Genomic DNA, 27519 nt, shown 5'->3' with positions numbered 1-27519 from the left:
GTGCCACGTCCAGTGTCTGCTTTTGTTCTGTTTTCCTCCGTTCCTTGAGGGTTGATCTCGTTTTGTTTTCCACTCCTTTTGAGTACGCTCTTTGTTTATTATATTGTTTAAACAAGTTACCTTTGTTTGTTATCCTGACTCCGGTCTGCATTTCCAAAAAAAATATTCCAGGCTAAAGCTTAAGAGCAGAATGCCACATCACTGATGTTTGCACATCCTCATTCTGTCTCTGTACACTGTGTGTACACAGGAAGCGTTTCAGCTGCAGTTTGCCGTCTTAGAGAATTATTTCATGTTTAATCAAAGCAGCTGTATTAACCTACTGCTGATGCAAACCGAACATTTCTTTTTGCTGCAGCTTCGCATGCAAAGCATTTAACTGGTTGTCAGTGAACTTAGTGATATCGTTCATCAAAAATATGTCTACAAAACATGACAGCTGCCATTTTTGACATTGTTTCATAGCAGGTCAGTCAGGCAGTAATCTTGTTTGTAAGCAAGGAAAGTGACAGAAGTAATTCTGTGAAAAATGAACAAAAGCTGAAGAGAGAAGTTAAAATCCTGCTTCTTTCTTCACTTCCACACTCCAAGCTGATCGCTTCATGGAGTGGACATGCTTGTTGGATTGTCGGTCTTGGTTGCAGAAATTATTTACCCCAATCCTGATTTGGACAAAAGTAATAGTGTCTTCTCTTTTTTTTTTTTTTTTTTTTTTTTTTTTTACATCAAAAGGCAGTCATTACGCTAAATCTGTAAAAGCATGTGTGCTGCCCTGACAGGATTCTGCAGTTAGTCGTATACTTTGTGGAGAAATGGAAAAAATAAAGCAGGGAGAGCACATATTCTTCAAATCACTGTAGGCCTATTCGTGTTCTTAATTCATTCGAATGACTCACTATCTGAGAGTTTAACTCAGTTACACAACCAGTGCAACAACTGCTGCTGTAAGATAATGGAAGTTGGATCCGAGGGTAAAATTCCATAAATTACACAATTGTCGATGTCATGATCCTAATCCAAAGAGGGTGTTGGTGTGCTGTTACAACTGCCTTTGCACGCCATCGGTCTCTTTACAATGGCATGTGTGCGTGTGAGTGGAAGGTAAAAGAAAAAACACATGCACACTCAGTGGCCCTCCTTTTCTGGGGGAGGAGAGAAGAAGCAGCCAGAATAAACAGAGAGGACTTTATGCCAGTCTGCACATGCATGCATGCCGACATGACTTGCAAGTTTTACTGATTGTTAGGGTCCACTGCTGGAGGAAGTAGTTTCATGTACAAACGACTGCAATTAGCATGATGAATGAATGGAATAAAGAAAACTAAACATATTTTACTGGGCAGAGCATGTATGCTTAAACTGCACATAAGAACAAAGCTGAATTGCAACTTCTAAACATAATAAATGAAAACTGCATGATGTTGATTGAAAGTGAATATACCAAGGCAGGATAGGAAAGACATGAAGGGAAAAGAAAATATACAAAGTGTCATAAGAGAATGATTAAATGGAGACATGCTCCGAATACAAGCCTTATCCACAGATTCCACAGAGAATCTCCACTTTCTCTCTGTCATGTGGTACTTGCATAATAGCCCGCCTACAAATGCAGCCTGCAGAATTTAAACACACACACATACATAAAGGCACCTCTAACCAGCTACCACTAGTTCTCACAGCAAGCCAGCTTGCAGTACGGAGAGGAGGCAATGCGCAGCAGGGTGTGGTTTCCTACGCTGGGGCTGGTGGCCTGGCTGTGCTGCCTCAGTCTGGGGACCGTTCAAGGGGGGAAGGTGCTAGTTCTGCCTGTGGATGGGAGCCCCTGGCTTAGCATGAAAATACTGGTGAAGGAACTCATCCGCAGGGGCCATGAGGTGTTGGTGCTGGTGCCTGAAAGCAGCCTGTTGATGAAAGGCTCAGAGAGCTACAAGACTGAGATCTACAAAGTGCCCTATACCAAGGCTGAGTTGGATGCAAACCTCGATGAGCTGAGGGAAGGAGTGTTCCTCAAGCCACCAGAAATCACAGATATGTTCATCAACATGCAGCGTTTGATTACCTTTACTTCTATGCAGGTGAAAGGTTGCGACAGTTTGCTGAACAACCAGACTTTAATAAGCCGACTGAGGGAAGAGGACTTCGATGTCTTGCTTACAGACCCGTTCCTTCCCTGTGGCTCCATCCTGGCTCATCTGTTTTCCATTCCAGCTGTTTATTTCCTGCGTGGACTTCCCTGTGACCTGGATTCAAAGGCTAACCAGTGCCCTACTCCTCCTTCCTTTGTTCCTGTGTACTTCTCTGGTAATACAGACACCATGACCTTCCCGCAAAGAGTCAAAAACATGGTCATGTCTATTGTAGAGTCCTACATGTGCAGAATAATCTATGTTCATTTTGACGATCTGGTCAGCAGGCATTTAGGAGGCGGCATGACTTATAAGGACCTCATTGGTCATGCTGCTTTCTGGCTTCTCAGATATGACTTTGTTTTTGAATGGCCCAAACCTGTCATGCCAAACACAGCTTTTATTGGAGGTATCAACTGTGCAAAGAAAGCTCCTCTTCCTGCGGTGAGTATTTAAAGAATGCATGCTAGAGCAGTAAACATCTGGATGAAGGCAAATGCCTTACATTAAGCTTTGATATTCTAAAAGCTGCACTGAAAACCAGAAAAGCACCCCTAGTAGCTAATATTAACAATTGATCAAATGCCAATGTATAATGTGAGCAAGGTCACTCATAGGGATCAAGTTTTGGGGAACTATCAACCAATTCTGCAGCTTTACGAAGCATTTGTCTCTTTTAGCTCATTGATTTGGTGGCCCGCAAAATCACTCTTCTTCAGCAGCAACTGGTCAATTAATTTCAGGGACAAAAATGTTCTGACAAAGTTGGCAACTCTTTAATAAACATAGTCGATCATCTAGTAACTAAAGAGCTTGGTGTTTTTCAAAACAGAGTCAAAAGGAGAGTGAAACTGTATTTTGATTCACCTGTGGCCCAGAAACACAACCACAAATTAGTGCTAATGTAGCGCTGTGTCTGCATGATGTGTAAAAAAGTAAAAGCATATAGGTTTGCTAACATGTTGGCAAAAATAGCTTTGTAAGGTGATGTGTTTAATACATGCGTGTTTCAGCTTGTTTTCTTCTGTTTGTCCACGGCGTAAAATACTGAAAAGAGTCAGTGTGTGAAATCTGAGTCAAGAAAAGCAGATTTCTGGACTGTGTCAAGCGTAATCCAAGAAAAGAGTTAATGAGCACTGTGGAAACAGGTAGAAAAAAACCCTGCAAAAGCAAAAAGACTGTGCTTCTAAGATCGCTTGATCGGGTGTAGTTTAAAATAAAACGATGAATAGATCTAACCTTTTATTATAAGTAAACAGCCATACAATCTACACCTGGGATTTTTTTCATGTTTCTTAAGGTAATTTTTGTGTTTTTCCAAACTTCCTGCAGGATTTGGAGGAGTTTGTGAATGGCTCAGGAGATGACGGCTTTATTGTCTTCACCCTGGGCTCAGTGGTGTCCAGCATGCCTGAGGACAAGGCTAAAGAGTTCTTCAATGCTTTTCGGCAAATGCCTCAAAGGGTAACAATAACCGTTAAAGATTAAATCACTTTACTTTTTCAGTTCAACAACCATCATCAGTCTATGCACAGAACCCTATGGATTACTTCTGTTAGACTGCTATTTGTTCTCTGCAAACAAAACACAAGTTTCTAACTGCTCAACCACAGCAAACACATTAGCCGGAGATTTCAAACTCAGCATATTCAATTCAATATTCAATATTCCTTTATTTGTCCCGCGAAGGGAAATTCCAGATTACAGCAGCATCAGTAGAGCAGATTAATATAAGAAGTGCATGCAAATTAGACACAACATCAGTATATATACAAAAGAGTGAGAATTTTAAATAAAAATAAAAAGAAAGAAATTGTAAAACATTGTAAGAAATTGTAAATCGTATTTACAGACTGTTATGTATATGTTTTATTGCACTGCTTATTGCCCAGACTATTGCACTGATTGCTTTTACACATACGAGGAATTTTTTCTGGTGAAATTGGTGCATGACACATCTACTAAAATAAGAGCATAAAATATAACAATTTAAATATATATACACAAGTCTGTTTTTTGTTGTTTGCTATTTTCCGGAAACACAGTCTGTTTTTCAGAAAGAAGTCCAAGTTGAGCGTTGATGTAACGCATAGAGTTATATTTATATCAATGTGACAGAATGAGTCCGAGGTGGAATGTGAAGAGTGTCGGGGGGGTTCCGGGCCTTGTTGGTAAGGCTGACAGCAGACGGGAAAAAACTGTTCTTGTGGCGTGAGGTTTTGGTCCTGATGGACCGCAGCCTCCTGCCAGAGGGGAGTGACTCAAAGAGTTTGTGTCCGGGGTGAGAGGGATCAGCCACAATCTTTTCTGCACGCCTCAGGGTCCTGGAGGCGTACAGGTCCTGAAGAGATGGGAGATTGCAGCCAATCACCTTCTCTGCAGAACGAATGACATGCTGCAGTCTGCCCTTGTCCTTGGCGGTGGCAGCAGCGTACCAGACAGTGATTGAGGAGGTGAGGATGGACTCAATGATGGCTGTGTAGAAGTGCACCATCATTGTCTTTGGCAGGCTGAATTTCTTCAGCTGCCGTAGGAAGTACATCCTCTGCTGTGCTTTCCTGATGAGGGAGCTGATGTTCGGCTCCCACTTGAGGTCCTGGGAGATGATAGTTCCCAGGAAGCGGAAAGACTCCACAGTGTCAATAGTGGAGTCACAGAGGGTGATGGGGGCGGGTGAGGCTGAGTTCTTCCTGTTGTCCACAACCATCTCCACTGTCTTTAGAGCATTGAGCTCCAGGTTGTTCTGATTGCACCAGGTCACCAGATGGTCAACCTCCCATCTGTAGGTGGACGCGTCGCCATCAGAGATGAGTCCGATGAGGGTGGTGTCGTCCGCAAACTTCAGGAGCTTGACAGACTGGTGACTGGAGGTGCAGCTGTTTGTGTACAGGGAGAAGAGCAGAGGAGAAAGAACACAGCCCTGGGGGGATCCGGTGCTGATGGTCTTAGCGTCGGAGAAGTGTTTCCCCAGCTTCACGCACTGTTTCCTGTCAGACAGGAAGTCTGTAATCCACCTGCAGGTGGAGTCAGGCACGCTCAGCTGGGAGAGCTTCTCCTGAAGCAGAGTTGGGATGATGGTGTTGAAGGCAGAGCTGAAATCCACAAACAGGATCCTGGCGTAGGTTCCTGCGGAGTCCAGGTGCTGGAGGATGAAGTGGAGGGCCAAGTTGACTGCATCGTCTACAGACCTGTTGGCTCTGTAGGCAAACTGCAGGGGGTCCAACAGAGGGTCAGTGATGTCTCTGAGGTGTGAGAGCACAAGGCGCTCAAAGGACTTCATGACCACAGAGGTCAGGGCGACGGGTCTGAAGTCATTAAGTCCTGTGGTCCTTGGCTTCTTGGGAACAGGGATGATGGTTGAAGACTTGAAGCAGGCTGGCACGTGACATGTCTCCAATGAGGTGTTAAAAATGTCTGTCAATACTGGAGACAGCTGATCAGCGCAGTGCTTCAAGGCAGATGGGGAGACAGAATCCGGTCCAGCTGCTTTCCGGGGGTTCTGTCTCCTGAAGAGTCAGTTGACGTCCCTTTCATGGATGGAAAGAGTCGTCACTGAGGTGGGTGGGGAGGGGGAGGGGGGGGGCTTTAAGGTGGACATTGGTGGAGGTGACTGGAGCTGGAGCTGTTCAGAGGTGTCGTGGGGGGTGGTTGCTGGACTGTCCCTTTGTCTTTCAAAGCGGCAGTAGAACTGGTTCAGGTCGTAGGGAGGAATGACCTGCGATACTGCTCTTTCACACACTTTGGATGTAGCATCCTGTCACTGATGGAGCTCCTCAGTGCAGTGAGTGTGTGCTGGAGGGGGTGGGAGTCATTGTCTGTCATGGAGGACAGCTTGGCTGTCATCCTCTTCTCCCCTGCCTCCTCCACCACTTCCAGAGGGCATCCCAGGACAGAGCTGGCCTTCCTGATGAGTTTGTCCAGCCTCTTGTCCAATGATCCCGCTCAGCTGATCAGAGCAGGATCTGAGGAGCCTGGGACTGAGGCCATCTGGTCCTGCAGCCTTCCTGGTCTTTAACCTCCTGAGCTGATTCCTCACCTGGAGATATATATATATATATGCTAAAACCTTAATCAGTTTGAACAATAGGACTTTGTCCCCTGCCATGCCTCGTTGTAAACATGGCAGACTCTCTACTCATAATGTAAACTGCTTTGTAGTGACGAGGTTTATGTTTCAGGTTGTGTGGAGGTACACTGGAGTCCCACCTGTAGCTGTATCCAAGAACGTCAAACTTCTGAAATGGTTACCTCAGAATGACCTCCTCGGTATGTTTATCCAGAAAATGTATGCAGTGCTCCCATCATGTCATAAAAAACTAATTCAAACTAATCAAAGTGTATTCTAATGAAATTACCCGGCTGTTCCTGTGCTCCTCAGCCCACCCCAAAGCTAAAGTCTTCATCACTCATGGAGGTAGCCACGGCATCTACGAGAGTATCTGTAACGCTGTGCCTATGGTGATGTTTCCACTGTTTGGGGACCAGGGGGAGAACGTGCACCGCATGGTCAGCCACGGCGTAGCAGAGAGGCTCACTATTCATGATGTGACGGCTGAAAAACTGTTGGCTGCACTGAACAAAATCATCTATGAGAAAAGGTAAGATGGAAATCAGAAAATTCTCTATACATACAAATTAATGGTGCCCTGTGTTTTCTTGTAAACAAACAAAAGCTGTGTTTACGGTCAGCGTTACTCACCAAAATGCATTGTGGATATTTCTTTTTTAATCTATTTATTTATTTTATCTTACATCGCTCACATTTGACTCTTCTTCTACACAAAATGGACTAATGAAAAACACTGCGATACCAATAGATTTATCAGTTTGTTTTAATTGCTGTTCTTTTAGCTGCGATACCAGCAGTGTCAAACAGACTTGGCTGCAAATCAGGACGAATCCTTCTCTGTAGACTGACTTAAATCTTTCACACCTGATTTTCTAAATTTACAGTGTAAAGAGAAGTTCGCTAATGTAGTCCGAGGTGATAAACTGCCGGCCTCGTGGTGATCAAAACTGTTAACCTTTTCTCTTTCAAAATATCACTTCTCTCCAGGTACAAAGAGAAGATAGTGAAGCTGTCGCAGCTGCACCTGGACCGTCCCGTTCAGCCTTTGGACCTCGCTGCTTTCTGGACCGAGTTCGTCATGAGGCACAAAGGAGCCGCACACCTCAGGGTGGCTGCACATGAATTAAACTGGATTCAGTACCACTGCCTGGATGTCATCGGCTTTTTGCTCATTATTCTCCTAACTGTTCTGTGGATAACACTCAAATGCTGCTTGTTCTGCACCTGCAAGTGTTTGAGGAAGGGGACTCCAAAGAAGAAGAAAGAGTAGAGTTTCTAATGCAAAATTTCTTAGATTTACTAATTCTGTAACGAAGTGAATGTCGGCGGTTGAAACACTGCAATCACATTTCAAACTGCCGTAATGTATATACTGTGATATATGTATAAACTGGATATGTATATATGCATATATATGTGTGTGTATGTATACATACATACTGTGAATATGGACATGTTTGTGAGTGTGTAATGTGTCTGTATGTAGAATATCTGTGTGTGTGTGTGTGTGTGTGTGTGTGTGTGTGTGTGTGTGTAAAATCTCAGCTGATATGCTGATAACAAACAAAGAAAATTGTCTTTTTAAATTAATGGATTTACTTGCAATATTTTGCCAAAGACTAGGACAAAAATCTGAGATACACTTTGAAGTGGCCTCCTTTGATGTGCAGTCCTCTGGTTATGGAGAAAAATGGTTTTATTGGCTGCAGGAGTCGATTTTGGTTATTGAGGATGGAATAACTTACTTTGTTTTAAAATTGTTTATTTCTTATGTACAACACATGGGCCAATGCATTAGACTGCATTCACAGACTTTTTCTTACCCGAGCATTTTGGGTAATATAACACCCAGGGCCCATGGCTCTGTCTAATTTCTGTATTTAAGCCACAGAGGCTGATGTCTCACTGTCAGAAACTATAAGGCAAAGTAGGATTTATTTTGGTTCTGCATTTAACTTGCACCTCATCATTTTAGTTTCATCAGAAAATCAACTTGTTTGCTGCCAGACTACAGCACGAGCTAACCAACAGGTCATGTTGTTAATACATTTTATTTAGTACCCATAGCAAACAAGAGTAGCCAATAGCCTGCTAGTTAGCAAGATATGGCTATTCCCTGAAGGAATACCTGGAAGCTGATAGATAAAACCACAGTCAGGGTTTGTCAGTGAGTCAGTCAGTTGTCAGGAATGTGCATGAGGGCTTTGAGAGACTGTTAGGAGGGAACCAGAGGGCCGTCCACTCTTGTTTACAAAGTGAAGCTCGACTTTAAACCAGTGACCTCTCAGTCAAAGATCTACTTGTGATCTGCTGTTAGTTTGCTATTAACCAAAGCTGACATGAAAAATTGTATCCCCTGTTTATCATCATACATCACTTTGATATTCATTGCAAAATTTCCAACCTAAGTGAGCTGCAGTTAATGTATCAGAGGGCTCTCAGAGGTGGATAGCAGAGAACCACAGGACTGTCCGCTGCTTTAAAAAGCAAAGCCAAGCAGTTTTATTAGTCTCACAACTATTTACACTATTTTCTGTTTGGTCTTTTGGCAGGTACCACTGTGTGCACAACTTGGTTTTTCTTCTTTAATATGACGCAGAGTCTGTCGTTTGGGTGGTTTATTGATGAAACAGTGCCAGACCATAAAATGTTAATATGTGCTGTCTAATCGTTACAAAAGTGCACACCAGACTTTCACTATTACATTTGTTATCTTTATTATTGTGCAGAATGCACAGTAAGAGAAGAGCTAAGGCCTAAAGAAGTAATAGGACACCAGTTTAAATACTGCTCCCTTCTTACTAACTGCTGAAGTCGCCCCCTCCAGTATACTGGTGTTTGTTACAGTGTGCAGGCTGCAGCTGCAGCTTCTGTTGTGCTGGTTACCCTCTCTGTCTGCAGGCTGGGGTCATGCTGGTGGAAACCTCATAGCTCTAGCAGTATTGGCATGTCTTCCTGCTAGTAAGGAAGCTGTTTATTATAAGTGGAAACTTCTGTAAAGAGCTGACAAACTGCAGCGACGGTCACTGAAAAGACTGCAGTGAGTTCAAAAGCTGTTTTTGTTCAAAAAGCTATATTTCTCATCTTTTGCAGCGTCCGTTTGTATATCCTAAATCTTTCATCATTTCACTGAGATACATTTAATATTCGGTCTTTTTTTCTTTTCTTTTTTTTCAAATTAGCAGCTGATGAAATGACGACTGACTGCCAAAGATCCCTGCCTGCTCTCTCTACGTGTGTACTGTATTTTGCTTTGTCTGACTGCATGCGAGGGCCAAACAAACCCTTCCTGAGTTTTAAAATCGCTGCATTGGCTCCCCGTGCATTTCAGGATTGATTTTAAGGTTCTTTTATTAGTTTTTAAATGTCTTAATGGTCTTGCGCCTTCTTATTTATCTGACATACTTCTACCCTACCAACCCTCGTGGACCCTGAGGTCCTCCGGTACTGGCCTCTTAACCATACCAAAAGTAAGAACTAAAACACACGGGGAGGCGGCCTTTAGTTATTATGGACCCCGATTGTGGAACAGCCTGCCGGAGAGCCTCAGTGCCTCAGAGACTGTTGATGTTTTTAAAAAGAGGCTCAAGACCCACCTTTTTAATCAGGCTTTCAATTGATTTGTTTGATTTATCTTATTCCTTTAATCACGCTTCTTAGCATGTCTATCTTTGTTATTTTAGTTGCATGTTTTAACGACATGTTTAATTGCTATTTATTTCATTTACTCATTTTATTTAATTTTATGTTTATGTCTTAGTCCCTTGGTTTTTAGCTCCAGTGTTTCCTCATGGGGGTCCTTGATTTTTAGGTCAAGCGTTTCCTCATGGGGGGCCCCCCTCACTGGGAACTGCTTCTGGCCTACTGATGGGGGCGCTGCTGAGGGGACGGCTCTGGCCTGGATGGCTGGAGGCCTCCGCACCTTGGTGTGGGGCCTTCTGTCTGCCTGGGTCGGGGTGGTCTCGGGCGGCTCCCCCCGGTCATGAGCCGGGGGCCCTCTCAGTGTGGATGGCCCCCAAAGGTGGCTTACTACTTATCTTATCCGTATGGGTGCGTGTGCGTGTGTGTCTGTGTGTGTGTTTCTGTATGTAGTTATGGGGGCGGGAGGGCTGGGTTTTCTTCTCTGTCGTTTTTAGCCTCTGTGAGGCACTTTGTGTTGCTTTTTAAGTATGAAAAGTGCCATATAAATAAATAAAGTTTGAAGTTTGAAGTTTGAGAGTGCAAAAACACTGGAGTTACTCACATCAAAGGAACATTAAGAACAGCGAAGCACCACCATGGAAGAGTAGAAGCTATAAGACTTTTTAAAATATGACTTGAGATCTGAATTGACAGTATGTTAAGTTTTTCTCCATAAGACTCTGGTAACAAAAGCAACTGCAAATGTTTAAAACTTCACAACAGAAGTCAAGCGTACTGTTCTTTCTGATCTGCCATTGGTATCAGAGATGACTCTACAATCTAAATCTAAATGAATGGGACTGCTGTTGCCATGAAGTTCAACATGTTACAGTACCAGATGTGAGGTAAGTAGGTCATATGAATCAGGCCGCTAATTTTCCATCTGAAGTGTATTTTGTGCACGCAAAATGCCTACAGCTCCATCTAGTGGTCAGTGGACAGAATGGAACATGCTGTCTGGTTTTACCAGCTCCACCGAAAAGCCTCTGCTGCATTTTTTGTTTCATGTGTTTCATCATACTCAAGAAATGTAACTTTATTAGAAATACACTTGTGTGGGGGGTTAATCAGACATCATTCTTCCACACTCCCTCACCAAGTACATCATTCAACTCCCTCCTGCTGGCATTTTCTGCAGTAAATGCTCACTTGTTGGTTATTGAGGGTTTAAAATTTTAAATGAAAAATAAGACCTAATATTAACAGCTTAAATAGACTTACAATCTACCTGCAGACAGCACACCAAGGTCCAGACATGCACAAAGTCTCTGAAGATAAAAATAAAAATTATTTAACTGCTCATCCTGGTTCTCAAACACATTTTGAAAATATCTTGCACTCCATAGTCACACAGTCTTTTTGCAATACTCTTGGCCAAAGGACAAAAGCCTTCTAACTACAGCGTATCAGGGTGACATGCTGCCACCGTGTCTTATGGTCACAGAGCCTGTCCTCACCAGAAATACAGCCATATAGGTCAACATTGCCAGCAGGTTACTACGACCCATATTTACATATATTGTGAGGCGGTGACCTCAGTGGTCGTAGTAATTATGACAGGAGCAAATGAGGAAGTCTGACTTAGTATAAAGAGCAAGAGAGGCTGCACATGGAGGACGGTGGAGTGGATGGATGTGTGAAACGTAATGTCACATCACGTATGTAACAATATTCCTGTTTGATTTCATGATCTCTTCCTAAACCTAACCAAGATGTTTCAGTGCCCAAACCTAACCATGAAGTGTTGATGTGTACACCTAAACAAACTGCTGGTCTGCTATGACCAATGTCCGTCCTCAGGCGTGTCGCTCATGTCTGTCTGTCTGTCTGTCTGTCTGTTCTCCTGTCTGTCTGAAGCTGGGTGTGGTCTCTTACACTCAGCTGGCTCCGTCTAACCAGTTGCGCACCTGTGGCACATCAGGCTGATTAAGCCAGCAGTATTTAACGTCATCTTGGCTCTCGGCTCTCAGATCGTCCTGATCTGTCCTGTGATTTTCGAGTTGCCAAGGCTTTTGACCAGTCTTTCCCTCTCATGTGCTTTCTTGAACTTTATTGTTGGATTTTGTTTGGACTTGCACTACGTTTACACGCAGTCAGCTATTTTCAAAAACGGACATTTCACCCTCTCCGTTTTCAAAAATAACAGCGTGCACACGTGTCCGTTTTCAGAAAACTCTTCTTTTACACTAACCCGTGTATGTGTGCCGTCGACGCTGGCGGTGACGCAGAGCGGCTCTTCATGTTTGGGGGGGAGTTGTTGCAAAATTGCTGACCTTGGAGCACTCATTCGTCTCTGCTCCTCAATATAATAGATCAGCTGTATTTGCTCATGCAAACATACCAAAAGGGTTTGCGCCAACATAAATGCGACTGCTACTCTGAATGCATCCATGATCACCACAGCCAAATGAAAATGTAAACATAGGTCGCACTTTTGGCGCAGGTGCAAGTTCTAATGTGACCTCGGCCACCTAAAACTCAGTTTTTCCCCATTTACATGCAAATGTGCAACTGAAGTTTTACAAAAATCTCGACTCTGGCAAGAGTTTTTAGAATGCATCGTTTTCAGAGGCAAATTCTCCGTTTGCGTGTAAACGAAATGTCTCCGTTTTTCAAAATGTCCATGTACGTGTAAACGGGGCTTGAAACTCATGTGTACTGGTTTTGTTTCGGTGCCACGTCCAGTGTCTGCTTTTGTTCTGTTTTCCTCCGTTCCTTGAGGGTTGATCTCGTTTTGTTTTCCACTCCTTTTGAGTACACTTTTTGTTTATTATATTGTTTAAACAAGTTACCTTTGTTTGTTATCCTGACTCCGGTTTGCATTTCCAAAAAAAATATTCCAGGCTAAAGCTCAACAGCAGAATGCCACATCACTGATGTTTGCACATCCTCATTCTGTCTCTGTACATTGTGTGTACACAGGAAGCGTTTCAGCTGCAGTTTGCCGTCGTAGAGAATTATTTCATGTTTAATCAAAGCAGCTGTATTAACCTACTGCTGATGCAAACCGAACATTTCTTTTTGCTGCAGCTTCACATGCAAAGCATTTAACTGGCTGTCAGCGCGCTTACTGATATTGTTCATCAAAAATATGTCTACAAAACATGACAGCTGCCATTTTTGACATTGTTTCATAGCAGGTCAGTCAGGCAGTAATCTTGTTTGTAAGCAAGGAAAGTGACAGAAGTAATTCTATGAAAAATGAACAAAAGCTAAAGAGAGAAATTAAAATCCTGCTTCTTTCTTCACTTCCACACTCCAAGCTGATCGCTTCATGGAGTGGACATGCTTGTCGGATTGTCGGTCTTGGTTGCAGAAATTTTTTTCCCCAGTCCTGACTTCAAATGGGTCTGAGAGGAGGGGCTTTCAGTCACTGTTCGACCATCCCACAATTACTTCAGTTGAGGGACTTTATCAACTTTGGATTCTTTACAACCTCCAATTGTGTCTGGGCAAGTTTACAGAGGCATCATTTTGTAAAAGGTTTGTTTTCCCCAACCACACTAAACCTGAGACTCGTTTTTCCAGATTTATCCACTCTGTTAGACTTTTTATAAATAAATAAATTAAAAAATAAAGCAAAATTTCCAAGCATGAACGAGAGAAATAAAGGATGTGCTTTTAAATGTAACTGGCTTTATTTGGACAAAAGTAGTAGTGTCTTCTCTTTTTTTTTTCTTTTTTTTTTCTTTTTTTTTACATGAAAAGGCAGTCATTATGCTAAATCTGTAAAAGCATGTGTGCTGCCCTGACAGGATTCTGCAGTTAGTTGTATACTTTGTGGAGAAATGAAAAAATAAAGCAGGGAGAGCACATATTCTTCAAATCATTCATTCATTCATCTTCTATACCCGCCTATCCCTTTTGGGGTTGCGGGGGCTGGAGCCTATCCCAGCTGTCAGTGGGTGACAGGCAGGGTACACCCTGAACCGGTCGCCAGCCGATTGCAATTATTCAAATCACTGTAGGCCTATTCGTGTTCTTAATTCTTTCGATTGACTTACTAGCTGAGAGTTTAACTCAGTTACGCAACCAGTGCAACAGCCGCTGTGAGATAAGATAATGGAAGTTGGATCCGAGGGTAAAATTCCACGAATTACACAATTGTCTTGATGTTATGATCCTACTTCAAAGAGGAGGGTGTTGGTGGCCTGTTACAACTGCCTCTCCACGCCATCGGTCTCTTTATAATGGCATGTGTGCGTGTGAGTGGAGAGGGAGGAAAGAAAGGTAAAAAAAAAAAAAAAAAAAGAAGCAGCCAGAGTGGACGGAGAGGACTTTGTGCCAGTGTGCGCATGCATGCATGCCCACATGACTGGCAAGTTTTAATGATTGTTAGAGTCCACTGCTGGAGGAAGTAGTTTCGTGTGCAAACAACGACTGCAATTAGCATGATGAATGAATGGAATAAAGAAAACTAAACTTATTTCTGTTGACATATTTTACTGGGCAGAGTATGTACACCTGAACTGCACATAAGAACAAAGCTGAATTGCAACTTCTAAATATAATAAATGAAAATTGCATGATGTTGATTGTAAATGAATATACCAAGGCAGGATAGGAAAGACATGAGGGGAAAAGAAAATATATAAAGTGTCATAAGATAATGATTAAATGGAGACATGCTCCGAATACAAGCCTTATCCACAGATTCCACAGAGAATCTCTGCTCTCTCTCTGTCTTGTGGTACTTGCATAATAGCCCGCCTACAAATGCAGCCTGAACTTTCTGCAGAATTTAAACACACACACATACATAAAGGCACCTCTAACCAGCTACCACTAGTTCTCACAGCAAGCCAGCTTGCAGTACAGAGAGGAGGCAATGAGCTGCAGGGTGTGGTTTCCTACGCTGGGGCTGGTGGCCTGGCTGTGCTGCCTCAGTCTGGGGGCTGTTCAAGGGGGGAAGGTGCTAGTTCTGCCTATGGATTGGAGCCCCTGGCTTAGCATGAAAATACTGGTGAAGGAACTCAGCCGCAGGGGCCATGAGGTGTTGGTGCTGGTGCCTGAAAGTAGCGTGTTGATGAAAGGCTCGGAGAGCTACAAGACTGAGATCTACCAAGTGCCCCATACCAAGGCTGAGTTGGATGCAAACGTCGATGAGCTGAGGGAAGAATCGTTCCTCAAGCCACCAGAAATCACAGAAATGTTCATCAACGTGCAGAGTTTGATTAGCTTTACTTCTGTGCATGTGAAAGGTTGCGACAGTTTGCTCAACAACCAGACTTTAATAAGCCGACTGAGGGAAGAGGACTTTGATGTCTTGCTTACAGACCCGTTCCTTCCCTGTGGCTCCATCCTGGCTCATCTGTTATCCATTCCAGCTGTTTTTTTCCTGCGTCTGCTTCCCTGTGACCTGGATTCAAAGGCTAACCAGTGCCCTAGTCCTCCTTCCTTTGTTCCTGTGTACTTCTCTGGTAATACAGACACCATGACCTTCCCGCAAAGAGTCAAAAACATGGTCCTGTCTATTGTAGAGTCCTACCTGTGCAGAATAATCTATGCTCATTTTGACGATCTGGTCAGCAAGCATTTAGGAGGCGGCATGACTTATAAGGACCTCATTAGTCATGCTGCTTTCTGGCTTTTCAGATATGACTTTGTTTTTGAATGGCCCAGACCTGTCATGCCAAACTCAGCTTTTATTGGAGGTATCAACTGTGCAAAGAAAGCTCCTCTGCCTGCGGTGAGTATTTAAAGAATGCATGCTAGAGCAGTAAACTCTATACAGCTCTATACAGCTCTATGCTTTACATTAACGCTCAACTTGGACTTCTTTCTGAAAAAACAGACTGTGTTTCCGGAAAATAACAAACAACAAAAAACAGACTTGTGTATATATATTTAAATTGTTATATTTTGTGCTCTTATTTTAGTAGATGTGTCATACACCAATTTCACCACAACAAATTCCTCGTATGTGTAAAATCGTACTTGGCAATAAAGCTTTTTCTGATTCTGATTTCTGACTCTGATTCTAAACATCTGGATGATCTAGTAACTAAAGAGCTTGGTGTTTTTCAAATCAGAGTCAAAAAGAGAGTGAAAATTGTACTTTGATTCACCTGTGGCCCAGAAACACAACCACAAATCAGTGCTAATGTAGCGCTGTGTCTGCATGATGTGTAAAAAAGTAAAAGCATATAGGTTTGCTAACATGTTGGCAAAAATAGCTTTGTAAGGTGATGTGTTTAATATATGCGTGTTTCAGCTTGTTTTCTTCTGTTTGTCCACGGTGTAAAATACTGGAAAGAGTCAGTGTGTGAAATCTGAGTCAAGAAAAGCAGATTTCTGGACTGTGTCAAGCGTAATCCAAGAAAAGAGTTAATGAGCACTGTGGAAACAGGTAGAAAAAAACCCTGCAAAAGCAAAAAGACTGTGCTTGTAAGATCGCTTGATCGGGTGTAGTTTAAAATAAAAAGATGAATAGATCTAACCTTTTATTATAAGTAAACAGCCATACAATCTACAAGCTGGGATTTTTTTTCATGTTTCTTAAGGTAATTTTTGTGTTCTTCCAAACTCCCTGCAGGATTTGGAGGAGTTTGTGAATGGCTCGGGAGATGACGGCTTTATTGTCTTCACCCTGGGCTCAATGGTGTCCAACATGCCTGACGACAAGGCTAAAGAGTTCTTCGATGCCTTTCGGCAAATGCCTCAAAGGGTAACAATAACCGTTAAAGATTAAATCACTTTACTTTTTCAGTTCAACAACCGTCATCAGTCTATGCACAGAACCCTATGGATTACTTTTGTTAGACTGCTATTTGTTCTCTGCAAACAAAACACAAGTTTCTAACTGCACAACCACAGCAAACACATTAGCCGGAGATTTCAAACTCAGCATATTCAATTCAATATTCAATATTCCTTTATTTGTCCCGCGAGGACAACAGCATCAGTAGAGCAGATTAATATAAGAAGTGCATGCAAATTAGAAACAACATCAGTATATATACAAAAGAGTGAGAATTTTAAATAAAAATAAAAAGAAATTGTAAAAAGATGTAAGAAATCGTAAATAGTATTTACCAACTGTTATGTACATGTTGTATTGCACAGTTTATTGCCCAGACTATTGCACTGATGACTTGGAGCAGTTTTTATTGTACAGTCTGAGAGCTGCAGGGAGGAATGACCGGCGATACCGCTCTTTCACACACTTGGATGTAGCATCCTGTCACTGATGGAGCTCCTCAGTGCAGTGAGTGTGTGTTGGAGGGGGTGGGAGTCATTGTCTGTCATGGAGGACAGCTTGGCTGTCATCCTCCTCTCCCCCACCTCCTCCACCACTTCCAGAGGGCATCCCAGGACAGAGCTGGCCTTCCTGATGAGTTTGTCCAGCCTCTTCCTGTCAGCTGTTGTGATGCTGCTCCCCCAGCAGACTACACCATAGAAAATGGCAGAGGCCACAACAGAGTCATAGAAGGTCTTCAGGAGTGCCCCACGTACCCCAAAAGACCTCAACCAACTGAGCAGATAGAGTCTGCCCTGTCCTTTTTTGTGAAGTGCAGTGGTGTTATGTGTCCAGTCCAGTTTGTTGTTCAGATGAACACCCAGGTACTTCTAAGATGTCACCATCTCAATGTCCCTTCCCTGGATGTTCACTGGTGATGGTGAAGAGTACGGGTGCCGACGAAAGTCCACAACCAGCTCCTTGGTTTTACCTGCGTTAATCAGGAGGTGGTTCTGCTGGCACCAGTCCACAAAATCCTGAATGAGTCCTCTGTATGACCTGTTGTACGCATCTGTGATGAGGGCGACAATGGCAGTCATCAGAGAATTTCTGCAGGTGGCAGGTGGGTGAGAGGTGGGAAAAGTCAGCTATATAGCGGGTGCCAGCACCGTTCCCTGGGGGGCCCCCACACTGCAGAGGACAGTCCCTGACACACAGTCCCGTGTCCTCACATACCATGGGCAGTTGGAAAGGTAGTCCACTATCCAGCATGTGATATGTTGGTCCACTCCCGAAAGTTCCAGCTTGTTTCTCAGGATGGCTGGACTGATGGTGTTAAAAGCACTGCTAAGGTCCAGGAAAAGGACCCGAACAGAGCTCCCAGGCAATTCCAGGTGAGATAGAGCTGGATGGAGGAGGAAGATGAGGGTATCGTCCATTCCGATGCCAGGCTGATACGCGAACTGCAGCGGGTCCATGGACGAGCTCACCAGGGGGCGCAGGTGGGCAAGGACCAGCCGCTCCAGGGCCTTCATGAGGTGGGATGTTCGGGCCACCGGCCTATAGCAGCTAGGGTCCTTGGTATGTGGGGTCTTTGGCACAGGTACCACGCAGGATGTCTTCCAGAGGCGTGGCACCCTCCCCAGTCTCAGGCTCAGGTTAAACAGATGTCCAATGATCCCGCTCAGCTGATCAGAGCAGGATCTGAGGAGCCTGGGACTGAGGCCATCCGGTCCTGCAGCCTTCCTGGTCTTTAACCTCCTGAGCTGATTCCTCACCTGGAGATATATATAAAGCCTGAATCAGTTTGAACCGTAGGACTTTGTCCCCTGCCATGCCTTGTTGTAAACATGGCAGACTCTCCACTCATAATGTAAACTGCTTTGTAGTGATGAGGTTTATGTTTCAGGTTGTGTGGAGATACACTGGAGTCCCACCTGTAGCTGTATCCAAGAACGTCAAACTTCTGAAATGGTTACCTCAGAATGACCTCCTCGGTATGTTTATCCAGAAAATGTATGCAGTGCTCCCATCATGTCATAAAAAACTAATTCAAACTAATCAAAGTGTATTCTATTGAAATTACGCGGCTGTTCCTGTGCTCCTCAGCCCACCCCAAAGCTAAAGTCTTCATCACTCATGGAGGTATCCACGGCACCTATGAGGGTATCTGTAACGCTGTGCCAATGGTGATGTTTCCACTGTTTGGAGACCAGGGGGACAACGTGCACCGCATGGTCAGCCACGGCGTTGCAGAGAGGCTCACTATTCATGATGTGACGGCTGAAAAACTGTTGGCTGCACTGAACAAAATCATCTATGAGAAAAGGTAAGATGGAAATCAGAAAATTCTCTATACATAAAAATTAATGGTGCCCTGTGTTTTCTTGTAAATAACAAAAGCTGTGTTTACGGTCAGCGTTGCTCACCAAAATGCATTGTGGATATTTCTTTTTTTATCTATTTATTTATTTTACCTTACATCGTTCACATTTGACTCTTCTTCTACACAAAATGGACTAATGAAAAACACTGCGATACCAATAGATTTATCAGTTTGTTTTAATTGCTGTTCTTTTAGCTGCGATACCAGCAGTGTCAAACAGACTTGGCTGCAAATCAGGACTAATCCTTCTCTGCAGACTGACTTAAATCTTTCACAGCTGATTTTCTAAATTTACAGTGTAAAGAGAATTTTGCTAATGTAGTCCAAGGTGATAAACTGCCGGCCTTGTGGTGATCAAAACTGTTAACCTTTTCTCTTTCAAAATATCACTTCTCTCCAGGTACAAAGAGAAGATAGTGAAGCTGTCGCAGCTGCACCTGGACCGTCCCATTGAGCCTTTGGACCTCGCTGCTTTCTGGACCGAGTTCGTCATGAGGCACAAAGGAGCCGCACACCTCAGGGTGGCTGCACATGAATTAAACTGGATTCAGTACCACTGCCTGGATGTCATCGGCTTTTTGCTCATTATTCTCCTAACTGTTCTGTGGATAACACTCAAATTCTGCTTGTTCTGCACCCGCAAGTGTTTGAGGAAGGGGACTCCAAAGAAGAAGAAAGAGTAGAGTTTCTAATGCAAAATTTCTTAGATTTACTAATTCTGTAATGAAGTGAATGTTGGAGGTTGAAACACTGCAATCACATTTCAAACTGCTGTAATCTCTATACTGTGATGTATGTATGAACTGTATATGTATATATGCATATATATGTGTGTATGTATACATACATACTGTGAATATGTACACATGAGTGTGTTATGTTCCTGTATGTAGAATATCTGTGTGTGTGTGTAAAATCTCAGCCAATATGCTCTGTTTGTACATTGTCATGTGTAACATGATGCTGGCAATGACTGACTGAAGCCATCTTCCAGGAATCAAACAAATAAAATTGTCTCTTTAACTTAATGGATTTATTTGCAATATTTTTGCCAAAGACTAGGACAAAAATCTGAGATACACTTTGAAGTGGCCTCCTTTGATGTGCAGTCCTCTGGTTATGGGGAAAAATGGTTTTATTGGCATTTATTTTATTAGCAAACAAGAGTAGCCAATAGCCTGCTAGTTAGCAAGATATGGCTATTCCCTGAAGGAATACCTGGAAGCTGATAGATAAAACCACAGTCAGGGTTTGTCAGTGAGCAGCAGTCGTCAGGAATGTGCATGAGGGACTTTGAGAGGCTGTTAGCAGGGAACCAGAGGGCCGTCCACTCTTATTTACAGAGCGAAGCTCGACTTTAAACCAGTGACCTCTCAGTCAAAGATCTACTTGTGATCTGCTGTTAGCTTGCTATTAACCAAAGCTGACATGAAAAATTGTATTGAAATGTTATGAATGAAACTTATGTTCCCTGAAGGAGAGGAACGAGGTACAACACATATTGTATGGGATATCACGCCCCCGCGTGGCCTGACTGAAAACACCTCTATTCACACCTTTACGGCAGATGATCTGTGGTGACGTATGTGAGGCCCCGCCTTCACATATATCCGTGCACCACCACAGTCATCCTTCAGTTCGATAACCGCTCTTCACCGAGCCCAGCTGCGCAGTGGGGCAATGTAGTGTTGTACCTCGTTCCTCTCCTTCAGGGAACAGAAGTTACATTCGTAACATTTCGTTCCCTTTCAGTCGATTCACTCGGTACAACACATATTGTATGGGACATGTATACACGCCCTGCAGAGCAGCCACCGAACCAGAGCCAAACCTCCAATACTCTAGTGCATCATAGACCCAGCAGAAAGGACAGAGTGAGCCACTGAAGGGGCTGTCACGTCCAGACGATAAAACCGAGCAAAAGTGTGCGGTGATGACCAACTGGCTGCAGCGCAGATATCACTCATAGAAACCCCTTTAAACAAGGCACAGGAGGCCGCCATGCCCCTGGTTGGATGTGCCCTTACACCTTGGGGCAACGAAAGACCACTGCTGCTTTATGCTTGGGAGATAGCCCCCACAATCCAGTGGGAAAGCCGCTGTTTAGACAGTGCCTTGCCCTTAGCCGGATTAGCAAAACAGACGAACAACTGGTCACATAAACGCACACCTTGGGTGCGGCCTATGTAAGTGCGTAGTGCACGCACAGGGCACAAGGAATGCAACCTCCTCTGCTCCTCAGATGCAAAAGGAGGGGGGCAGAAGCTCAAGAGCTCAAAAGCCATAGAGCTATAGGCTGCGGGGATAATCTTAGGCAAATACGCCATGCAACGTAACCTTAGATCCATCCTGAGTGAACTGGGTACAAGAGGGATGGACAGACAAAGCATGAAGGTCGCCCACTCGCCTTGCAGAAGCCAAAGCAAGTAGCAGTGCAGTCTTGTATGAAAGAAATTTCATTTCTGCAGACTCAATAGGCTCAAATGGGGTCCCACAAAGAGCCTCAAGCACCAACGCTAAATCCCATGAGGGAACGCTGGGTTTAAACACAGGCCTCAGCCTGCGGACTCCCTTCAGGAAGCGCATAGCACGAGGGTGAGTGCCTGGCGTCACTCCATCAAAACCAATGTGGCATGCAGATATAGCTGCCAAATAGACCTTAATCATTGAGAAAGAGAGACCCTTATCCAGCAGCTCCTGAAGGAATGTTAAAACATCCACCATAGAGCACTGAAATGGGAGTACATTTCGGTCCTGACACCACTGCTCAAACGCCCGCCATTTGTAGGCATATAGGCCCCTAGTAGATGATGCCCTCGCACTCTGGATCATCGCCACCACATTTGGGGGCAGACCCTGAGCTATTAAATTGGACCTCTCAACAGGTAGGCATGTAGACGCCATAGTTCTGGGCGTTGGTGAATCACCTCTCCTCCCACCTGGTAGAAGAGGTCCCTGCGAAGGGGAAGTTGCCAGGGGCTTGCCGCTAGCAGACTGATCATCTCTGCATACCACAACTTCGTCGGCCAGCGAGGGGCCACCAGGATCAGGGAGAGCCCCTGCTGGCGCACCCTCTCCAGGACAGACAAAATCACTTCTGCCCTGCTGAACCGATCCCAGATCTGAGACACCACCAGTGGGTGCAATCTCCACTCCCTCACCAGAGGACCTCCCCTGGAGAGATGATCCAGCCCCAGGTTCAAGTGCCCTGGAACATGTGTGGCCCTGAGGGACAGAAAATGAGTACTGCACCAGAGCAACAGAGAGTGAGACAGTTTTAACAGGGGCAGGGAGCGTGTCCCTCCCTGCTTGTTTATGTAGGAAACCACCGTCGTGTTGTCTGTCCTGATCAGGACATGATGGCCTGTCAGAACAGGACAAAAATGCTTCAGAGCTAAAAGGGTCGCTAATAGCTCCAGGCGGTTGATGTGGAGCCTGCATTGTGCCGGCGTCCAAACCCCTCTCACTGCTACGCCCTCACACAGCGCCCCCCACCCCCTCAGGGATGCGTCTGTGGACACCACCTTGCGGAAAAACACCCTCCCTAAAGGAGACCCTTGTTGCAGTAAACCGGGTTCTCTCCACGGGAGAAGAGCCGACATGCAAGACGGAGTTATCGTCAGCCTCCTCTGGAGCGAACCTTAGAAACTGCCTGTGGTCCGAATGAATCGCTACGTGAAAGTATGCGTCTGTCAGATCGATAGTTGTAAACCAGTCTCCCGGTCTGATCGCGCTCAGCAGCTGTCTGAGTATAAGCATCTTGAACTTGTAAGTCCGTAGATACTTGTTGAACACTTGCAAATCTAGAATAGGACGGAGCCCCCCTCCTTTCTTCGGAACAACGAAATAACGGCTGTACCAACCTTTGTTCGTTTCCGAAGTGGGAACAACTCGTATCGCTCTTTTGTTCAACAAGTTGTTTATTTCTTCCCTCAGAACTGCTGCCACTTTGTCTCCTACTACTGTGTGTACTACAGAGTGGAAACGGGGCGGCCGGGCCCCGAACTGTAGACGGGAACCCATGGCAACGGTCCGCTCTACCCAAGGTGAGACTGCGCATGCGCGCCACCGAGGTAGATGAACGGCCAGCCGACTGACCTGCAGCACTGTGGGAGAGGGGTTGTCGCCCTCTGGCGTGCCAGAGGGGAACAGCAACACAGGTCCGCTCCGGCTTATTTGATTTGCAATGCTTTGAGAACAAAACGAAGCTTTTATTGAATGCATATTCATATTCACACAGTGAACAACGGGCACCATTTCTGGGGCACTTGTGTGTGAGGGGGTGTTGTGCTTGGGAGATTGTGTTAGGGGGCTGCAGCGCCTCACGGGACTGGACCCCTGAACGGAACATTAACGCTGCCTTTTCGGCGGCAACAACAGAGGGGCAGCAGTGTCTCCCTGCCAGGGAGAGCGCTGCACAGCGGGACACACGGAGGATGTAATCTGTGGCGACTCGCACCTCGTTCAGGAGAGGGGGGAGTGGACTGTCAGGAGGCATGCGTGACCTGAGTTCCGCCAGACACATCGCTTGATATGTCTGGAGCATTGTGACGGAGGTCAGTGCACGGGCCGTGCTCGCCTGATTACGGTAAATTTTCTCCAGCTGCGACGTGGAGAATCTGCAGTGCTTGGACGAGAGCGTGGTGGGACGTGGAAGTCCGTCTTGTGCAGGGAGAAGCCGCACCCCTCAGGACAGGGGCGAACAGAAGACTTTCCCTTCGCTTGCTTAAGCTGCGCGCTCATACCGAGACACTATGAGCCAGACCAAGCAGGCGAAATCAGCTCTCCGCGGGTAGCAGAAGCTAACACCAACAGGGGCAGTTAAGCTAATTTCGGGTCGGCAGTAGCCACAACAAGACCAAGCTAACCAGCAGCAACTAATTAGCCTGACTTGGTAGAGGTGTTCTTAGCGAGGTGAAGAGCGTAAGAACTGAAGGATGACTGTGGTGGTGCACGTATATATGTGCAGGCGGGGCCTCACATACGTCACCACAGGTCATCTGCCGTAAAGGTGTGAATAGAGGTGTCTTCAGTCAGGCCACGCGGGAGCGTGATATCCCATACAATATGTGTTGTACCAAGTGAATCGACTGAAAGGGAACCCCTGTTTATCATCATCCATCCATCCATCCATCCATCCATCCATTTCCACCCGCTTATCCGGAGCCGGGTCGCGGGGGCAGCAGTCTGAGCAGGGACGCCCAAACTTCCCTCTCCCCGGACACTTCCTCCAGCTCGTCCGGGGGGACCCCAAGGCGTTCCCAGGCCAGCCGAGTGACATAGTCACTCCAGCGTGTCCTAGGTCTTCCCCGGGGCCTCCTCCCGGTGGGCATGCCTGGAACACCTCCCTAGGGAGGCGTCCAGGGGGCATCCGGTACAGATGCCCGAGCCACCTCAGCTGACTCCTCTCGATGTGGAGGAGCAGCGACTCTACTCTGAGCTCCTCCCGGGTGACAGAGCTCCTCACCCTATCTCTAAGGGAGTGCCCCGCCACCCTGCGGAGGAAACTCATTTCAGCCGCTTGTATCCGGGACCTCGTTCTTTCAGTCATGACCCAAAGTTCATGACCATAGGTGAGGGTAGGAACGTAGATTGACCGGTAAATCGAGAGCTTCGCCTTTCGGCTCAGCTCCTTCTTCACCACGACGGACCGATACAGCGACCGCATTACTGCTGCCGCTGTACCGATCCGCCTGTCAATCTCACGCTCCGTTCTTCCCTCACTCGTGAACAAGATCCCAAGATACTTAAACTCCTCCACTTGAGGCAGGATCTCTCCCCCAACCCGGAGGGAGCAAGCCACCTTTTTCCGGTCGAGAACCATGGCCTCGGACTTGGAGGTGCTGACTCTCATCCCAGCTGCTTCACACTCGGCTGCAAACCGTCCCAGTGCACGCTGAAGGTCCTGGCTCGATGGAGCCAACAAGACAACATCATCCGCAAAAAGCAGAGACGAAATCTGCCGGCTCCCGAACCGAACCCCCTCCGGTCCCTGGCTGCGCCTAGAAATTCTGTCCATAAAAATAATGAACAGAACCGGTGACAAAGGGCAGCCCTGGCGGAGTCCAACATGCACTGGGAACAGGTCCGACTTACTGCCGGCAATGCGGACCAAGCTCCTGCTCCGGTTGTATAGGGACTGCACAGCCCTCAGCAGAGGGCCTCCAACCCCATACTCCCGGAGCACCTCCCACAGAATGACGCGAGGGACACGGTCGAATGCCTTCTCCAAGTCCACAAAACACATGTGGACTGGTTGGGCAAACTCCCATGAACCCTCAAGCACCCTGTGGAGGGTATAGAGCTGGTCCAGTGTTCCACGGCCGGGACGAAAACCGCATTGTTCCTCCTGAATCCGAGGTTCGACTATCGGCCGGATTCTCCTCTCCAGTACCCTGGAATAGACTTTCCCAGGGAGGCTGAGGAGTGTGATCCCCCGATAGTTGGAACACACCCTCTGGTGCCCCTTTTTAAACAGAGGGACCACCACCCCGGTCTGCCAGTCCAAAGGCACCGTCCCCGACTGCCACGCGATGTTGCAGAGGCGTGTCAACCAGGACAGCCCTGCAACATCCAGTGACTTGAGGTACTCAGGGTGGATCTCGTCCACCCCCGGAGCTTTGCCACCGAGGGGCTTGCAGACTACCTCAGTGACTTCAGCCCGGGTGATGGACGAATCGACCTCCAAGTCCCCAGTCCCTGCTTCCTCTGCAGAAGACATGACAGTGGGATTGAGGAGATCCTCGAAGTATTCCTTCCACTGCCCGACAATATCCCCAGTCGAGGTCAGCAGCTCCCCACCTCCATGGTAAACAGTATTAATGGAGAGCTGCTTCCCCCTCCTGAGGCGCCGAACGGTTTGCCAGAATTTCTTCGAGGCCGACCAGTAGTCCTCCTCCATGGCCTCCCCGAACTCCTCCCAGACCCGAGTTTTTGCTTCTACAACCGCCTGAGCTGCTGCCCGCTTAGCCTGCCAGTACCCGTCAGCTGCCTCAGGAGTCCTATGAGCCAACCAAGCCCGATGGAACTCCTTCTTCAGCTTGACGGCATCCCTTACTTCCGGTGTCCACCACCGAGTTCGGGGATTGCCGCCATGACTGGCACCGGCGACTTTACGGCCACAGCTATGGACGGCTGCATCAACAATGGAAGTGGAGAACATGGTCCATTCAGACTCAATGTCTCCAACCTCCCTCGGAATCTGGTCGAAGCTCTCCCGGAGGTGGGAGTTGAAGACCTCCCTGACAGCGGGTTCCGCCAGACGTTCCCAACAGACCCTCACAGTACGTTTGGGTTTGCCAAGTCTGTCCCGCTTCCTCCCCCGCCAGCGGATCCAACTCACCACCAGGTGGTGATCAGTTGACAGCTCAGCCCCTCTCTTCACCTGAGTGTCCAAGACATACTGCCGAAGGTCAGATGATACGACTACAAAGTCGATCATTGACCTCCGACCTAGGGTGTCCTGGTGCCACGTGCACTGATGGACACCCTTATGCTTGAACATGGTGTTCGTTATTGACAAACTGTGACTAGCACAGAAGTCCAACAACAGAACAACACTCGGGTTCAGATCGGGGAGGCCGTTCCTCCCAATCACGCCCCTCCAGGTATCACTGTCGCTACCCACGTGGGCATTGAAGTCCCCCAGCAGAACGATGGAGTCCCCGGTTGGAGCACTTTCCAGTACCCCTCCCAGGGACTCCAAGAAGGCCGGGTACTCTGCACTGCCGTTTGGCCCATCGGCCGAAACAACAGTGAGAGACCTGTCCCCGACCCGAAGGCACAGGGAAGCGACCCTCTCGCTCAGTGGGGAGAACTCCAACACATGACGGCTGAGCTGGGGGGCAATAAGCAAGCCCACACCAGCTCACCGCCTCTCTCTGCGGGCAACTCCAGAGCAGAAGAGAGTCCAGCCTCTCTCAAGGAGTTGGGTTCCAGAGCCCGAACTGTGCGTGGAGGTGAGTCCGACTATCTCTAGTCGGTACCGCTCAACCTCCCGCACTAGCTCCGGCTCCTTCCCCCCCAGCGAGGTGACATTCCATGTCCCCATAGCCAGAGTCGTTGTCCAGGGTTTGGGTCGTCGGGGTCCCCGCCCACGACTGCCACCCAAAACGCAAAGCACCGGCCCCTTCTGGTCCTTCCTGCGGGTGGTGGGCCTATGGGAAGGCGGGCCCACGACGCTCCTTCGGGCTGAGCCCGGCCGGGTCCCGTGGGCAAAGACCCGGCCACCAGGCGCTCGCCTGCGAGCCCCAAACCCAGGCCTGGCTCCAGGGTGGGGCCCCGGTGACGCCAATCCGGGCGACGTGAACATCCTCGTTTTTTTACTCTCCATGAGGGCTTTTGAACCACTCTTAGTCTGACCCGTCACCTAGAACCTGTTTGCCTTGGGAGACCCTATCAGGGGCATTAAGCCCCGGACAACACAGCCTCTAGGATCATTCGGGTACTCAAACTCCTCCACCACGATAAGGTGGCGGTTCAAGGAGGAGTATCATACATCACTTTGATATTCATTGCAAAATTTCAAACCTAAGTGAGCTGCAGTTAATGTATCAGAGGGCTCTCAGAGGTGGATAGC

The 27519-nt window shown here is 46.5% G+C and overlaps 3 protein-coding genes across 3 annotated transcripts; 2 read left to right on the top strand and 1 right to left on the bottom strand.

The window, feature by feature from the left end:
* Positions 1-1652: 1652 nt before the first annotated feature.
* On the top strand, positions 1653-10309 carry LOC143330691 (UDP-glucuronosyltransferase-like). The gene is made up of 5 exons (XM_076747418.1): positions 1653-2570; positions 3459-3590; positions 6305-6392; positions 6505-6724; positions 7183-10309. Exons 1-5 carry the CDS (start codon positions 1710-1712, stop codon positions 7463-7465), a joined length of 1584 nt encoding a protein of 527 aa, XP_076603533.1. The 5' UTR covers positions 1653-1709; the 3' UTR covers positions 7466-10309.
* A 4368-nt stretch (positions 10310-14677) lies between these two features.
* LOC143330981 (UDP-glucuronosyltransferase-like) lies at positions 14678-19796 on the top strand. Its single transcript, XM_076747786.1, has 5 exons — positions 14678-15565; positions 16412-16543; positions 18465-18552; positions 18665-18884; positions 19342-19796. The coding sequence occupies exons 1-5, from the start codon at positions 14705-14707 to the stop codon at positions 19622-19624; spliced, it is 1584 nt and encodes a 527-aa protein (XP_076603901.1). The 5' UTR covers positions 14678-14704; the 3' UTR covers positions 19625-19796.
* Positions 19797-21805: 2009 nt separating this feature from the next.
* Positions 21806-22543, bottom strand: LOC143330800 (uncharacterized). The gene has a single exon (XM_076747559.1). The coding sequence runs from the start codon at positions 22541-22543 to the stop codon at positions 21806-21808; it is 738 nt and encodes a 245-aa protein (XP_076603674.1).
* Between the last annotated feature and the right edge of the window lie 4976 nt (positions 22544-27519).

The sequence above is a fragment of the Chaetodon auriga genome, chromosome 13, assembly GCF_051107435.1.
Source record: "Chaetodon auriga isolate fChaAug3 chromosome 13, fChaAug3.hap1, whole genome shotgun sequence".
Classification (NCBI taxonomy): Eukaryota; Metazoa; Chordata; class Actinopteri; order Chaetodontiformes; family Chaetodontidae; genus Chaetodon; species Chaetodon auriga.
Note: the sequence above shows the minus strand (reverse complement) of the source record. Positions and strands in the feature narration are given on the sequence as shown.

What these genes read in the sequence shown, in the direction of transcription:
- LOC143330691 (XM_076747418.1), top strand. Translation starts at nt 1,710, where the DNA reads ATGCGCAGCAGGGTGTGGTTTCCTACGCTGGGGCTGGTGGCCTGGCTG. An exon ending in AGAAAGCTCCTCTTCCTGCG is followed by an intron (nt 2,571 to 3,458) that starts GTGAGTATTTAA and finishes AACTTCCTGCAG; the next exon opens with GATTTGGAGGAGTTTGTGAA. An exon ending in TTCGGCAAATGCCTCAAAGG is followed by an intron (nt 3,591 to 6,304) that starts GTAACAATAACC and finishes TTTATGTTTCAG; the next exon opens with GTTGTGTGGAGGTACACTGG.
- LOC143330981 (XM_076747786.1), top strand. Translation starts at nt 14,705, where the DNA reads ATGAGCTGCAGGGTGTGGTTTCCTACGCTGGGGCTGGTGGCCTGGCTG. An exon ending in TTCGGCAAATGCCTCAAAGG is followed by an intron (nt 16,544 to 18,464) that starts GTAACAATAACC and finishes TTTATGTTTCAG; the next exon opens with GTTGTGTGGAGATACACTGG. An exon ending in AAAATCATCTATGAGAAAAG is followed by an intron (nt 18,885 to 19,341) that starts GTAAGATGGAAA and finishes ACTTCTCTCCAG; the next exon opens with GTACAAAGAGAAGATAGTGA.
- LOC143330800 (XM_076747559.1), bottom strand. Translation starts at nt 22,543, where the DNA reads ATGTCGGCTCTTCTCCCGTGGAGAGAACCCGGTTTACTGCAACAAGGG.